The sequence below is a fragment of the Adelges cooleyi genome, unplaced genomic scaffold, assembly GCF_023614345.1.
Source record: "Adelges cooleyi isolate 19-005CV unplaced genomic scaffold, UGA_ACOO_1.1 ACOO_flye_CR_arks_rails_tigmint_CR_PRNA_108, whole genome shotgun sequence".
Taxonomy (NCBI): Eukaryota; Metazoa; Arthropoda; class Insecta; order Hemiptera; family Adelgidae; genus Adelges; species Adelges cooleyi.
In genome coordinates, this window is record NW_026095761.1 from 18,246,989 (window position 1) to 18,262,641 (window position 15,653).

At 31.6% G+C, this 15,653-nt stretch overlaps 1 protein-coding gene across 3 annotated transcripts in view; it reads right to left on the reverse strand.

The window, feature by feature from the left end:
* LOC126842473 (uncharacterized) overlaps positions 1 to 15,653 on the reverse strand; it is a 93,729-nt gene that overhangs the window by 17,697 nt on the left and 60,379 nt on the right. For all 3 annotated transcript variants that reach the window (XM_050579500.1, XM_050579495.1, XM_050579488.1), the window contains exons 9-13: positions 13,469 to 13,630; positions 12,328 to 12,453; positions 10,411 to 10,525; positions 10,204 to 10,326; positions 54 to 220 (exon numbers count right to left, since the gene is read on the reverse strand). In XM_050579500.1, the coding sequence (XP_050435457.1) occupies positions 54 to 220; positions 10,204 to 10,326; positions 10,411 to 10,525; positions 12,328 to 12,453; positions 13,469 to 13,630 (693 nt within the window). The remainder of the gene's footprint in view (positions 1 to 53; positions 221 to 10,203; positions 10,327 to 10,410; positions 10,526 to 12,327; positions 12,454 to 13,468; positions 13,631 to 15,653) is intronic.

Consider the following 15,653-nt stretch of genomic DNA (forward strand, 5'->3'; position numbering starts at 1 on the left):
TGCGCCGGAACGGGAGCATCGCGAAAAAGGAAATGATTAAAGTTCGCACATACCAGCAGCCCCTTGTCGCCGAGTGTCACCATGATAACAGGAATGTGAGATATTAGCTTGCAAACGACATCTTTTGAACTATTCATTATGTCTCGGCCCACATCGAATTCGCCGTCGCCGCCGCCGCCGTTCACGCTAACTCTGACAGGGTAACTGACACGCTCTTGGCCTGCAAAGGGAAACAAATAAAAAAATAAAACGCTTTTTTTACATAATATATACATATACACATGCGATGACAAAAATAATATTACAAATTCTTCGAGTCGTGTCACACAAGTGTTTTTGAATTGGTACATTCGGAGAAGTGGCGCACACGATATTAAAAATGGATTGAAAGGGGAAAAAAACACTATTAAAGGAATTTACATTTTCCACTTTGGGACACCCGTGAGAGTATTGAACGGCCAAAGATGTAAATTACGCCGGGTTTTCCGTCATATTAAATTCATTCCGCCCTAAGCTGATCGGGTCGTGAACAGGGTTAAAATTATCGTCGTGCCGAAATTCGTTTTTGCGTTCATTGAACCGTGTATGGTTAAACTTAAAACAATATTGCTCTACAATAGTTATTGCGTTCACGAACGAATTGAGCACACACGATGGTGCAACAAAGAATGATTGCATATATTATTATGATCAATAAATATACGAAGCTTCTATTTAAATATCAAAAGTTACCCCAATCAAATTATCCTTAAAATAATAGTTTTTTAAATATAATTTCAAGTTGGAGTATAACTTGCATTTTTATAAAGGTTTTATGTCAAAAGTTTTCACTTTGGTATTATTATTAAATCCTAAAAGTACCCAAGAACGTTTTCAGTCAATTGTTATGTTTATTATAATATAAATTAAAACTATGAAAGTTCAACGAACGACTAACAATAAATCAACAAACAAGTAAAAACTGTTTCTCAATTTTTAAACAGTACACGGATTTTGGATAGAAATTAGAAACTTTTTTTTATAAAATTACTCTATTTCTTCCACGGATAAAATGAAAATTGTAAATATAACTATTCTTCACAACATTGAATACCATTTGAAAAGACGTAAGTCTTGACCCTAAAACAAAAACCTTGTCTATCAGTAGATAAAGTTCATAGTTTTTTTCTCATACCTATTGTATTGTTTGGTTTTTATGATATTCGGGTTCACTGACGGTCGGTCTGTTCGATGTGAATAAATTATCGGCTCTAGCAATAGCCGTTTGATGGATTGACCATTGGGGAAAAGAATACACATTGAACTCGAAGAGTATAATAACCAAGTTAAAGCCAACGGCCCTGAAACTAATTTTATCTTTTGTCACTTGAACGAGTTCATTCTTCAAATACTTAAAGTAATTATTAATATAATATTTTTTTCTTACAATGTACGGTCATTATGAGGCAGGCAACTAATTAAATTTTTTTTTATTTATGTATCAATAAATTCTTAACATTTTTAACATTATACACACAATTTAGTCTATTTTTCCATCTTGCATCATATTGTAGCTATCCGAAAAAAGTGAACTTAACTCGAGCGGAATAATTATCACTATATCTAACGGAAGGATATATACCCTATATATATATATATATGTATATATATATATATATATATAAATATAAAGATATGTAGCATCTATTCCGCGTGGCTTCTCGACATGCTCTTGTCCCGTTTCCGAGCAAGAAGTCTTTAGTACATTAATCATAGATAATGACGCTGCTGCTATTTTGTGCGCAAGCAAATCCAAAGGGCATGTGCACCGGGATCCGGGATGAAGAAAAATCGTGCCAGATACGTTTGTAAAAACATTTAACGTGGACTGTGTCAGGGAGGGGATTTAGGAGAAGACAGAAATGCCGGGTTGTGTGTGATCTACCGTCGTACATCGCTCCAAGTCGGCACGGTCGGAATAGAGGAGAATTCGACAAATCGACCAGCCGCCTGACACGGTAAAGCAATCAAACGCACAACCTTTCCCCTTTTTCAGTGAATGGAATACACATAATGTACAGTGTGTTTCATGAAGGGTAAGACGTTCATTTTCTCCTAAGGTAATTGCAGTTTTGTAATTTTTCTTCTTGAAAACATTTTATAAAACGACTAAATATTTACTTTTTTTTTACTATTTTCCTGAGCTCTATTGACATTTAAAACGTAAACAGTAACGTACATATATCAATAATTAACTTTTCTTATAATTAAGTATTCTGAACTTAATTTAACTTGCTGAACATGTCGACTGGCAGTTAACCAGTTTTGGATAATATTATTACTTTTAAAGTAATTAAAGTTTAAAATTTAGGACGGGAGGTGGATCAAGTTAATCAACTTCCAAAACTGGTTATCGCCAGTCAAAATTTCAGAAAATTATTTTTCATTTAAAAGTTTAATTTGAAAAAATACAAAATTGTAATCAGTTTTAGAGGAAACGAATGTCTTGAATTTTTAATGAATCTCCCTGTACACGTCGATGCCTATGTAAATCTTTTTGCAAATATTGTCGTTTCAAATGGTGACAACAGCCATTTTCTGCGGCTAAATCCACAATAACAAACGATCGACGGGACCAGTCCAATCAATTATATAATATAGTCGCGTGTCGATGGATAGCGAACGGCGGCTTTTTAGAGCGCAATCGCTTTTTATTATATTATACAGCGCTATTTTATTTTTATTTATTCCTTAATCTATCAAATCCGGAGACAAAAAATCTATATAAAAGAGCAATAAAATAGAAGACGCAAAAAAAAAAACCGCACTGCGTTCCTAACCATTACTGCGGTTTTCCTATCGTTATCACACTCTCTGCCATTCTAGCTCTTTTTACAAACTGATCGAAACAATGGAAAATGCACCATTTCTGCGCTAACTGACTGGCGCATAACAATTACAAAATTACCAAACCTAACCTAACCATCCGTAGGTATCTACGCATATTATTTTCCCACTTATTATTGTTATTGTTACTCTGTGTCAATGATAGTTAAATACAAATAAATGTATCATTTATCAACACGTTATAGTTCAATTTTTTCAGACATTAAAAAAATCTGAAATGCTCAATATTAAGATTAAAAAATATAAAATCTTCCGGGTAATAGACAGTTGAAATAATCAAGCTTTTCTGCGTTTTTCTTTATTATTCTTCATTAGCTAACTTTTTCGCTGTACTGTTTTTTATTGTGCTAAATTCGTGCTGTGCTGGTTTTTAATATCAAACTTTGACGACACTGTGGACGTATTCAAAGGAGGCTATTTTTTTTTTACACGCATGGTAAGATATATATGTGGTTTTTCTTCCCGGACAACTTTTATTCCCCTACTAAGTTATTATGATTATTATTATTGTATAGTCGTTATGGTTAATGCTGGTAACGAACGTGCGTGGTCTGTTCCGGCTGAACCAAATGGGGTACCTCTTCTCATTTCTGCGGTTCGCTCGGTTGCTTTTGACGAATAAACGCCTTTACGCACCGACGCCGTCGAGTCGTTGATCATTTTACACAGACTTCCTCTGTGAAACGATTTGTCGTCGGCGGTCAGGAAACACCGGCATTGCCAAACTCAACAACACTCATCATTCGTCCCGGGGTCGAAATACAGGCTGCGAGTGCTACGATTCTGGCCGAGCAAGTTAGGAGATGAGAGCTTTTGATACACACAGAGGCCCTTAATATTTATGTTCGAGTATTAAGCCACCGTCGTGACTTCTATAATTAATGTTAGTTTATACGATAAAAGTGATAGGCGATGTTTGCTGTGCCACCAAATAATAATTCACAAACGGCGGCCGTTCCAAACTTTCGAGTGGCTCTCTATGAATATCTAACATCACAGTTATTGGTCAGACGAGTTGTGACAAATAAATTACTTAACGTGGACGCCTACGAGTGGGTTCAAAATCGGCCAATTGGAAATTTTTAATATTTCAACAAGATGAGTCGCATTACAAAACAATGAACGTGTTAAGACTACAGTCCGAGATGGGCATAAAGTATCCAAGTATCTATGAGTTTAAATAAATTACACTGACCGAATACCAAAACTATTAATACAAATTGTAATATCTGAAAATGTAATTTATAAATACATCAAATGGAGCCAATAGAACTGTGTATCTTGTATCAACGCCTACTTCTGGCTACATAATACACTGTTATAATGTATTTTAGTAATTTACCGATCAATGGGCGATTAGAAAAAAAATGCATTATAATATGTAGATCTAAACTCTGATCACCAAATTATAGTTACAAAAACCAAACAATAGATTATCAGCGAACGCACACGAGACAATGAGCTAAGAGCACTATTAAAAATGTTCAACAAAAAAAAATCCCCTTTTCAGGACCTCATTAGTATATGTTTACAAGTATAAATAAAACGATTTCAACTCAATAACACTTTACTTCCGATGCGGAGCTGAGAAGGTATTTTACAATGGTGTGTTTTTTTTTAATTGGAGTAGGTATAATACTACTGACATTTTGGTTTTTCTATTATTTTGCAAAAAAACCATGGCAAATCTTCACTTTTTTTTCGGCCATTAAAATATAAACAAAAAGGCAAAAATGGTTAACTGTTAAGTAACATATTAAGATTAAAAAAAATAATTCTCTTGTTAGCAGATTTAAGAAACTTAAAAAAACCAAGCTTTTCGGTGAATTATTTTTAAAACTTCAGCAAAAGTTTACTCAATTTCACACTACATCCAATGTATTCATATCTGTAAAAAAAGATCATATTAATGCCCGGAAAAATACATTTTGTTGGTAAAATTACAATTGAAATTGTATTTTAGACTTTTTTAATTGTGAATCAAGACTTAGTATCAAGGGTCTATAAACTTGATTGATAAAATACAATTAACAATTGTAATATGATTTGTTTTTATATTATTTACCTATCCTAACTTATTTTGTTTAACCTTTTTTTTACTGTGTAACCTTTTGACCCTATATGTTTTCTTTTTTATAGTTATGCCTCGACTACTAGGTCAATGGCTACAATGTTGAGTGTAATAATTACATTAAAAAAGGTGTAATATTATTTTAAACTACGTTTTATGCCGGTTTTATGGAACAAAAAACAAGAAAATCGATAGCATGAGTTTTGAATTTTTCACACTTCTTTTCTCCGAGAAATTATTTTTCATACTGTTGTATTTTTAAAAACGTTTAGCTATACATTATTTTTTTACCTAACACCACTATATTTTATTAAACATTTAAATTTCATTTCATTTCCCTAACCTAATCTATCCTTTTATACTTTTTGTCAAAAATATCAAGCTTGTAGTAAAAACAAAATACTTTTGCTTCGGTTTAAAAAAAAAATGATCTAGTTTAGTCATCAGATTTGACGTCAAAGATAAAAGCCACGCGCTTACACAATTTGCTAACTGTCAAAAATGTGCAAGCAAAGGAAAGGGTGTGAAGAGGGTTCTTAATGGATAACTCCACTTTTCCGGTTTGATCAATGTCGATTTTCGTTCTTTTTCTGGCTACCATAAACAATATTGACACACATTCAGCCGTTGGGACGAAGTGACATGTTTCTAATAATTAGGAAATAAGTTCAATTCACAAAATGGGATACATTAGTTTATCTTACACCTATAGAACTAGTTTCAAAGAAAAGGTGAAAGGTGAAATTATTTCTCTCAATGTTAATAAATATACACCGTGCACACGGGATTTCTTTATAAATCTTAATTATATAAGTGTAAATTCGAAATTGGTTAACATAAAAAAATGTGGCGTAAAATTGTATTTTCTTAAAAATTAAAATATGTTATGCACTTTAATTAGGACGGAAAAAAGTATAATGAATAGTAATGACTTGAATAAGTGATATTAGGTACAATTTAATATTTATCTATTAACAAACTTCCAACACTAAAAACAGTTTTTATAAGAAAATATAAATCTCAAAATATAAACCACCAAAAATGTAAAAGGTGATTGGTATGTGAAATATAAAAAATATTGAAATAATACTTTTTAAAGTAGTAAACAAATGATGATCGATAAGAAGACTAATTTTATGTTTGAAGAACACTACTTGCTCATTTTGAGAGAAAAAACCTAAGCCGCTCTCTAATAATGAAAATAAACATATATATATTTAAAAAATTAGTAGAAGGCCAACAATATGTTCAAAAATTATAACAGCTCTTTTAGTGATCATGATTCTGTGATAAGCGCACTTTGCTACATTGAGAACTGATATAAAAATTTAAAACAAATTATTAAAAATCTTAATTTATACAAATATATATTCTTATCATTCAAATAAACATTTAAGTTTTAAAACAAAAACCTGTCCTTTAAAGTGCTTAAGTAAGATGCAGTGTACACAAATTCGCATCGAAACAATTATTTGAAAGTGATTTAATCACTTTTAGTTATAGTAATTCTTGAAGACTTGTGAACTTCCCACAATGCACCATCACCACTGTACTGGTTTTTTTTATATTCTAGGTGTGAATCATAAAACACGTTTTGTTTTTTTTTTTCATATCAACTTATCGTTTCGTTAAAAAAGTATATTCGTTTTAAAGTAATATATTCAGTAGTTTTTTGTTCGTTTTTTTTTGTTTTATGATACATAGACCATAGCTGTTCAAAACATTGTTTACGATTTCTGAAGAACTTTTTATGGTAATTGGGTCACATCAAATATTCTTTTAGTATTTATTTTAAGACTTTAGTACTGTGCTACACATAAAAAAGCGAAATAAAGAAAAACAAGAAATAGAAAAACTCCTTCTAGGAGTTATAATAAATAATAGTAATAATAATACCCAACAAAAACCTGACCGTAAAAAAATGGCCAAGTTCCTGATCCTCTCCCGAAAAAGTCAGTCCATCAAAGTAGTGATATCTTCATTGTGGCCAAGTCTGCTCTGTCTTCAGTCCATAACCTCACTTCACTCCTACTTTCATTAACAACACTGCTCTTTTATTTGTGTTGCTCAACACTTAGCTCAGTTTCTGAATAAGGCATAAAACATGTTTCGAAATCGTTACATTGGAAAACTATAAAAGACATGATTTGGTACAATCAGCTGATAATAAATATCAAATGATAATGGAGATCGCTAAGGAGATAAGAGAAAAAAATTGCCAAAAATGAAATCTTTTATATAATTTCACAAGACAAGACAAGAGCCTATGTACCTATACTTATACTCGCTTCTCTAAACCGAGACTACATTTGGCTAGTGCATTAGACATGTCATTTTTCAAAAGCCGCAAGTCGTTATCTTCAAAGCACACGAGGAGGGCACTAAGCATCCAATTTCATACACAACTCCGTTTTCATAATTACATATCGTGACGTTTCGACCAGGTTGACTGAAACGTTGAAAAACCTCCTGCAAATATATTATCATCTCCGACCGAACTTACTCAAGCCTTTCTTTGAAAAGGGATAAAATGTTTAAGACAGTTTCGTCGACGAATTAATTTATCAGAACAAAATAAAACTGATTCTACCTAAGTTAGCTACTGATTAGTACCTAATATCGATTTTCCAGCTACAAACATTGTATTAAGTTGTAGATACACACAGAATTCTATCACTTCTTTGCAGTATACCTTGGCATATTTTAAGGGAATCGGCGTTCAATAAAATGAACAAATTATTAAATAAAACATAGATACACATCTCCTAATTAAATCGACCCGAGTCACGCTTAAAAACGCATTGAAACGAATAATACCAGTCACATCTGTGATTTCCCTTTCTCTCTTTCTCTATCTCTCTTTAACTCTAAACAACGGTAGGTTATGCAGAAATATCAAATCACTGTAGTGTCACAAAAACATTGTTCCATCGCCTTAGTGGTAGGACAATAGGCTCTTATCTAAATCGTTCAAGCCGAATGATTTACATCCAGACGAAACCCATCTCAGAACTGTCATCACATTTCTTCTTTCTCCTTTTCCTATCGGAACTCCATCATAAGATCAACTATCCATGTCGAGTGTAAAACATATGATTAAAATAAACAAAATATTCTAACATCAATATTCGTTAGAATGTAAAAACCTAAAAAGCTTTCTGGTGATACTTTTTTTTTGTGCAAACTTATCAGTTACTTACAAAGACATTCTGGACATATTTACCAATAAAGTAACCAGAATTGACTGAGAGACACTCAACTTTTACTATAATCATGAATTAGTTTAAAAAAATTAACATATACATTTTTTTCTTACCTATTTAAATAAATTAGTCAATTCATAAAACAAATGTAATACAAAAATTACTTCTAATAGACTTTTTATATGTTAATCTGTTTTAAATGGGGTTTAAAAAGGTATAATTTTGTTTTGCCTTTTATCAGAATTTATAAGAATGTAAATTATTTTGATTTCAGATTATTTAACATATGTATAATGCACATTTTAAATCGATATGTTTGATGATACTTAGACGGTTTTTAATCCCATTAAAAGAAAACGGAAATATTACTTATTTCAAATATAGTTCCAATGAATAGGTAAAAAGCGTGCAATGTTTTGTCTTAATTTATAAATACACTCTGTTTTAATAAAGTTGACGAATTAAGACTTCAATGCCAAACAAATGTATTAGTAGGTTAGGTTAAGTAAACAAATTATTATACTATTATGTACAGTGTTAATATTACTATAAAATAGTTTTATTGTTTTGATATATATTATAGTGTCTTTATTGAATCATATTAAAACGTTATTTACGAGATCAGATTTGCCTATAAAATACAAGTTTTATGTTTTTTCTAAACTGAATGTTGTTTTTTGTTCTTAGTCGTCTACCGACTTATTTTATCTGTTCTACTGTGTATGCACAGCTGTATTTTTGTAGTGTTTGTAATTCAAAAAGAATGAAGTAGCTTGGTTAAAAAAAAGCAAGCAAAACAAAACAAAGTACATTAAATTAAAAATAAGTATAGTAAACATGTAGCAAACATTTACACCAAAGGACTTTTTTGAAGTCGTTTCTTATTTCATATTTGTGATAGTAGCTTTTACACCTCTATTTGCCTCTTATTTACTATTTTGGTACCACTCTCAGGTCAATCTTTAAGGTGTTCTGTTCATTAAGCTAACTTAAAAACTATACATTAGTGCTAAAGAAATATCAAGAAAAAAAGTATGTTATGCTTGTACTTGGAGACTGTTACTGTTAAAATATGATTTTTTAGTAATTTTTTAACAGCATTTCAATTTTCAAAAGCTAAATTAGTTGGAAGAAAAAAGAATGTCCAACCCGTAGATCGCTGTATTTTTTTTTTATTTTTATAGAAAAGAAAAAAAACTAAAAAAACAGCATTTCGGTAAAGCTAATTTTTTTATTAAAAAAAAAGTAATACCTACAAATAAGTACTTAAACGTTTAACTATAAATAAATAATACAAATTGACTTAACCAAAATTTGTCTTAAAAGAATTTGTGTAAGATATTGCCAACATTTTACATTTAGCTGAAACGGGTCTAATTTCCGATTTAGATTTAGAGTTTGGAGTTTTTAAATAATTTATAGTGTAAAAAAAAGGTTTGCTAGCGTTTTTGTGTTTCTCGGTTTATTGACCCAACTCCGTACGCGAGTAAACTCCCTGAACTATTTTGCTGCTTATTAAATAACCATACAGATGCCACTTGATCAGTTAAAATCCACTTCACTTTTACTATAACGCACTAACAAAAAATATCACAGTTTATCCAACAAACTTATATTTAAATCGGATCAAACAAACTTCTATTCTATTAAAACTTATGCGAATAATTTCAAAATTAATATTGACAGTTTCCAGGTTTAATAAAATAAACCCAATTCATTTACACTAGTACTACAAAATAGTGTAGCACCGAAATAGCGTTAACAGTGGCCCAAGTCACTTTTGTCACGTTTAATAATCATAATATCAGATATAATCGCATAGTGTCAAGTCTATTAGGTATATAACATCATAATCGATAAATAGTATATTAAGTAAAATCCAACGCGCAGTTAGTATACTAATTTATTTTTTACAGTATATTTATGATTTCCTATAAAGAGGCGCTATCAAAAGGGGGAGGCCCATAAAGTCTGACAGTAATTTATTTGAATTGTATTCGGCTTTGGTCGTTAAAAAGTTTGGCTAAAATCGGTGGCACTTACCTTTTAAGACATCCGAAATGCATTGCAGCTCTTTGATATTGGGCGAAATAAAAGACAGGCCTTTCCACGCGTCTGAATTGAACGGCTTGGCGGCTACCGCTATGTCAGTGGGTTCAAAGTACACTGTACACATAAAACAAATCACCATAATATTATAGAAAATTGCCAGAAAAAAAAGCTTTACTATTTCCGGTCGCCGACCCTTACCCGGTATGTTTTCCTCGTTGCAAAATTCAATTACGAACCTCATCGTGTCCTCGCCGACGTTACCGTCTAAGACAACCAGAGGACTTTGGTACAGCGAGTCGACGTTTTTCTTTATCTACAAAAAGCCCGAACAACACCACAGTCATAGTTTATTAATTCAATAGTAACCAGTAAAAATGGTTTAGAACGGTGAAAAATACTATTTAAACGATTTCCCATGTAGGATCTTATACTATCAATCTTGATCCCAATCCTGATTAAGTGGAAAGAAAAAGATTTTCAAAAGTTAACGGACCAAGTAATAATTACTATTAGCTTTAAACTTTTTAACTTGTCAATGCCCAGCTTTGAATTGGGGTTTTAAGTACTCTTGTGTAAATGCTCTTGTGAAATTACCATTTTTCGATGGAGGCCACCGAGTCTTACGATTTTAGATCAGACATCTCGACCGAGACCGGTGTCTGAGACCGAGGTGGACCTGAATAAACTCCACGTCACACTCGCACACGGTAAGACCTATTGATTTTATTTTTTATAGGCAAAGCAGTAGGAGTTATAACTGACAGGGTTGATCGGTCAGACCGCTGTAATGCACCAGCCCCACTGGTAGTTTTCACCGTACACACACAATGGAACGTTGTTCGAACAAACGCAATGTAAAATGTCGAGGTTTCATTGCATAGACGTCAGACGTCTAAACGGTGTTTCTACACAACGTTAAATAACCGGAAATTAATTACACTGTGCACAACAAACCTTAACTGTATCCACGAAACAAAAAACAACAAAAAAATATTGGTATAATAGAATTTTTATCAGCCCGATTCGAATCTGAATGAAATGGAAACTTATGATTTTTTTTCAATAAAACCAAATACATAATTGTAGTCTTAAGTTTGTAATGACCTAAGTCCAAGTGGATTTTGGAAAATCATTAATTTTGTTTAATTTAAAATGTACGTATTAATAGTTGGGCAAAATCAAGATTTTTGAATGTTTGAACTATTTTTAGAATCCGAACACCCTGAATAATTTTTTGAAATAGATTATTGACAATCAACACAGATTTGTTAAGCTAATAATCTTTAGTTTAAATATTTTGAGATAACAAGTTATCAATAACAAAATCCTAACAGTGTGTTTGAAATTGTGTTTAAAAATCATGTGATACTTTTATGTGATATCTTATTGCTACTTTACAATAAGAAAATAATATCAGCAATAGTAAATCCAGTAGAATTGTATTTGTCAATTATTACAAGAATATATTTTTATTTGTCTATCGATTAGCATTTTTAACAATTTTCAAACCGGTGTTCCGAATCAATGAAAGACACGGAAACAATAAATTTAAACGTGAACAACTCAAAATCTCGAATGCGTTCTCCGTCAATCGAAAAATAGTAATAAATTCAATCAAGTGCGTCAGAAAAGGATAAAAAGAAACCTTAGAATTGTTCGACCAATTGGATTACCTATACGACAATAGTATTACAAACTCGTCGAACAAACCGATATATTATTATTATAGTTTTAACACCGTCCAGTACACGGCGAAGGTCAAAAGTTTATGAAATAATAATGATTTTTTTACGTTTGGTATAATTATAATTGTAGTTTAAAATATCGTCGTTGACCGCAAATTCTATAATTGTGTTTTCAAAATTCTAATAGACGTGCCGATGACTTATGCGTAGCTGCCCACGTCATGTTAATAGAGCGATAGATTTGGACGGAGCTATTTTAAAACATTTCTCTTCCGTTCAACTTGTATTATTCTTATTTTATCCCGTCCGACAACTTGCAGTGCAACGAACAGTAATAATATACATATATTTATATTATATATATATATATATATATATATATATATTTTTTCCATATCTAATGCATAACACATAAGTCCAAAACAATTACCATGTCGACGGTTATCTGTTGATGACAACTCATGTCTCCTATGCAAGACACGCAATCGCCCTCTTCGCTGTGGAGCACCATGCACCACGATGTCGGTTTGTCTGTCAATAACATCTTGTCGGTTTTCTGAAATAAATAAAATACAATTACACAGTCAACGTCGCACGTGAGTGGTTAATGGAAAAAATGAATTCCACATTATCGGCTTACAAGTGAAACGCACCGAGCGGTTTTCAAGCATTGCCTAATCCGGTACTTCGCAAAGTAAGTAATTCGCTGGTAACAAAGTAACAGCAAAAAAAGAATCTCAGTTTCACACCTTTTCATACCAGTTTCATAGGTTTTCGGTACCCAATGCATTACTAACTTATTCACTTCTACTTCTGTTACATGCTAGTTTGATATCAAGGCTGTATATTATAGGAAAGAGCGATTGCATCTTACTCTAATTGTTGGAGGTTTTTTAACATGTATTTATAAAATTTTAATTTAATGCAAATTTTATCCAGGGACATATTATTAACGTAATAAGTTTTTTGTATTTCACCCCCACCTCCCCTCCCTTTCCCATTCCCTTGCCGCCCTTGTTTGAGATATTATAACCATCAATATTTCATATGAATATGTAATACACTTAACTTGATTTATGATTTTTTTTAGTTTCAATAAAAATATTACATATAATACATTGTTGTATATTATTATGAAAAAGAAATTAGTATAATACTCTTTGTAAAAATGATTTTCCGTCGGCTGATGAACCTTTGAAAATCGCCTAAACCTTATTTATAAAAAAGACCCAATGTATAATATAATCTTTATATATTTTCGATTATTAAAATGATTTATACATTTATTGTAAACCGAGCGCTTATGTTTCATCGTGAAAAATCATGATTATCATATTAGTAATAATAATAATAATGGAATTTTGGTACAAATATGACCCTTGAGGGTACCTATCACTATACAACTGATTTTTTACTACATAAACTATATAATTAAGTAATTGTTTAATTCAATTTAACTACACTGCGTCGTATCGATGGTACGCTAGTGTTCCCTCGAGGGAATAATGGTATTTAAATTTACACAGTACCGCAATGATTAGAAAAAGTTTCTGTTGTGTTGCTGTACTAACCACGTGACCCAATGAAGAAAGTATCAATTCGCCGTTGAAGTCGGTACCGACGACAGACAAAAAACAGATGTCGTGTCCAAATAAGCCCAAGGCGTCTGCTAAGTTTCTACCCACTCCTCCGCATGCTCGTTGTAAGTCGCCAGCCAGCATTCTGCCGTCTAACTAGAAAACGAAACAAAATCATCAACAATAATCGAGTAATGCGTTATTTCCAAAACACAAATGTTATAATATAGTGTACTTGTTAAAACTTCTCTACCAGAGGTTTGCAAGTAAGTAAATATTATTGTTTATAGTATTGTGTATTATCATGCAACTCATCGCTAAAAAAAAAAAACTATTACACATAACTATCATGAAGTTTATTGTACAATTTTTAGAAAACTTAGTTATATGCTACTAGCAAAATCATCGCACTGGATTTTAAATATTTACATTCATTATACAGGTGCCATAAAATATTATTTAGATGAGCACTCAAATAATGTAATTACCAATAATACCAATCTAGAAAAGTGATTTCATCGCTTTCAGTTCTAATAACTTCCACAGACCTAATGACCTCTTTGACTCCAATATTCGACCCCATTGTGCTGGCTTTTTTTTTATTTTTGCTGGTAAACCGTATTGTAATAATTTACAATTAGGACTATTTTTAGGAAAACCGAGAAAACAATGACTGCTATGATGAAATCGGGACGGTTGTGAAAAGGCGATTGTAAAAGTTTTACATCGAGCTATAGAATTTTGTTTGACAATAGAATAAGGTTGAAGGCCTTTATGTATATTGTTTCATTAGATACGTCTGAGGGAAAAGTAATACCCGAAGCCTTGAAATGAATAGATTGGATTTTATTTGTAACGGTTAGTTAGTCGCGGCGTCCGAAAGTTCAATCTTGTACGGTCAGGTAGGATTTTTAAAAAATAACTAAATATACTTTGAACAATAAGCCTTGGGACAATATGTACAGTGATACTTAGGCAAGATGGGGCGGTTCAAAATTAATTCACTTGTAGTGTAAATTACTTTAAACCAAACCAAACAGACAACCATTAACCCTAAGTCACACAACTCTATAAGTTCTTCAATGAACTTAACCCTATGTAGGTATCAATGGGTAATAGTAATTTTTTCTATGAAATTACTATGCAAGCCACAAGTATTGCAAACAAAATTCTTATTATTATACTTGATGACAAAACATTATTTTCAATTTTTGGTCACAACAATTATTATTTTAATGGGTGATTGTTGAAATCCAATTAGTGTAGTAATATTGTGATATTATCTAGATAAAAAAATGTCATCGTGTTATCTCAAATTTTCAAATTTAAATATTTTCCACGAGGCTGTTTATTGTTACAATAGTGCGTAGATGGTATTATTGAGATGTTTTTGTAGAACTTTCAGAAAATGAAACAAAATAGTACAGTGAAAAACCTTTTGAAATAAAAAAAAATAATATTTATTATTATTTCTCTGGGATATCCGATATTTTTTTTCGATATGAGATAGCATAATGCAAGGTCGAAATGTAAACACCAAACGATGACGTCGTCCGTTGACAATGATATAATGATAGTAAATATAAACTTTACAAAAAGGAAAGCCCATATTTTTCAAGAGTGTCCTACACGCTTGTCCGCCGAAAAAATGACTCCGAGATCAAATAGTCGGGTGATATTTTACGGCCAAATACATAATATAATTGTGCGAGGACACTGTAATATACAATCGTATCGAAAACCGTTAGAAGTTTTCAACGACTTGAGATAAGTTTTGTCGTCGTCGAAAATGAGAGTAATGAAAATTATTTAAGCCAATCCGAAAGTCCGTCGTTTGTAGAAAACCTAGTACCAGAGTAATTGTATCCAGTCAATATAATATTTATAGCCACAAAATAATAGACAGTATCAATCTAGTGAGACCAAACTCAATAGGGTTTTTCGAAATTGCCTTGAAATTAAAAAAAAAAAAAAAACATAGTAGTCGCAAATATGATTAAAAACTTTCGCATACAGCAAAAACGATTATTATTATTATGATAAAATTATTATTTAAATGTTTTCAAGTTTAGGACTCTGCAACATTTTTGGATCTTTTTCCAAAAGTTTAAATTATAATAGTTTCCAAAAAGCAGGTCAATAAAAGTTTAAGAAACTCTTATTGGATTGAGAGCCCAAA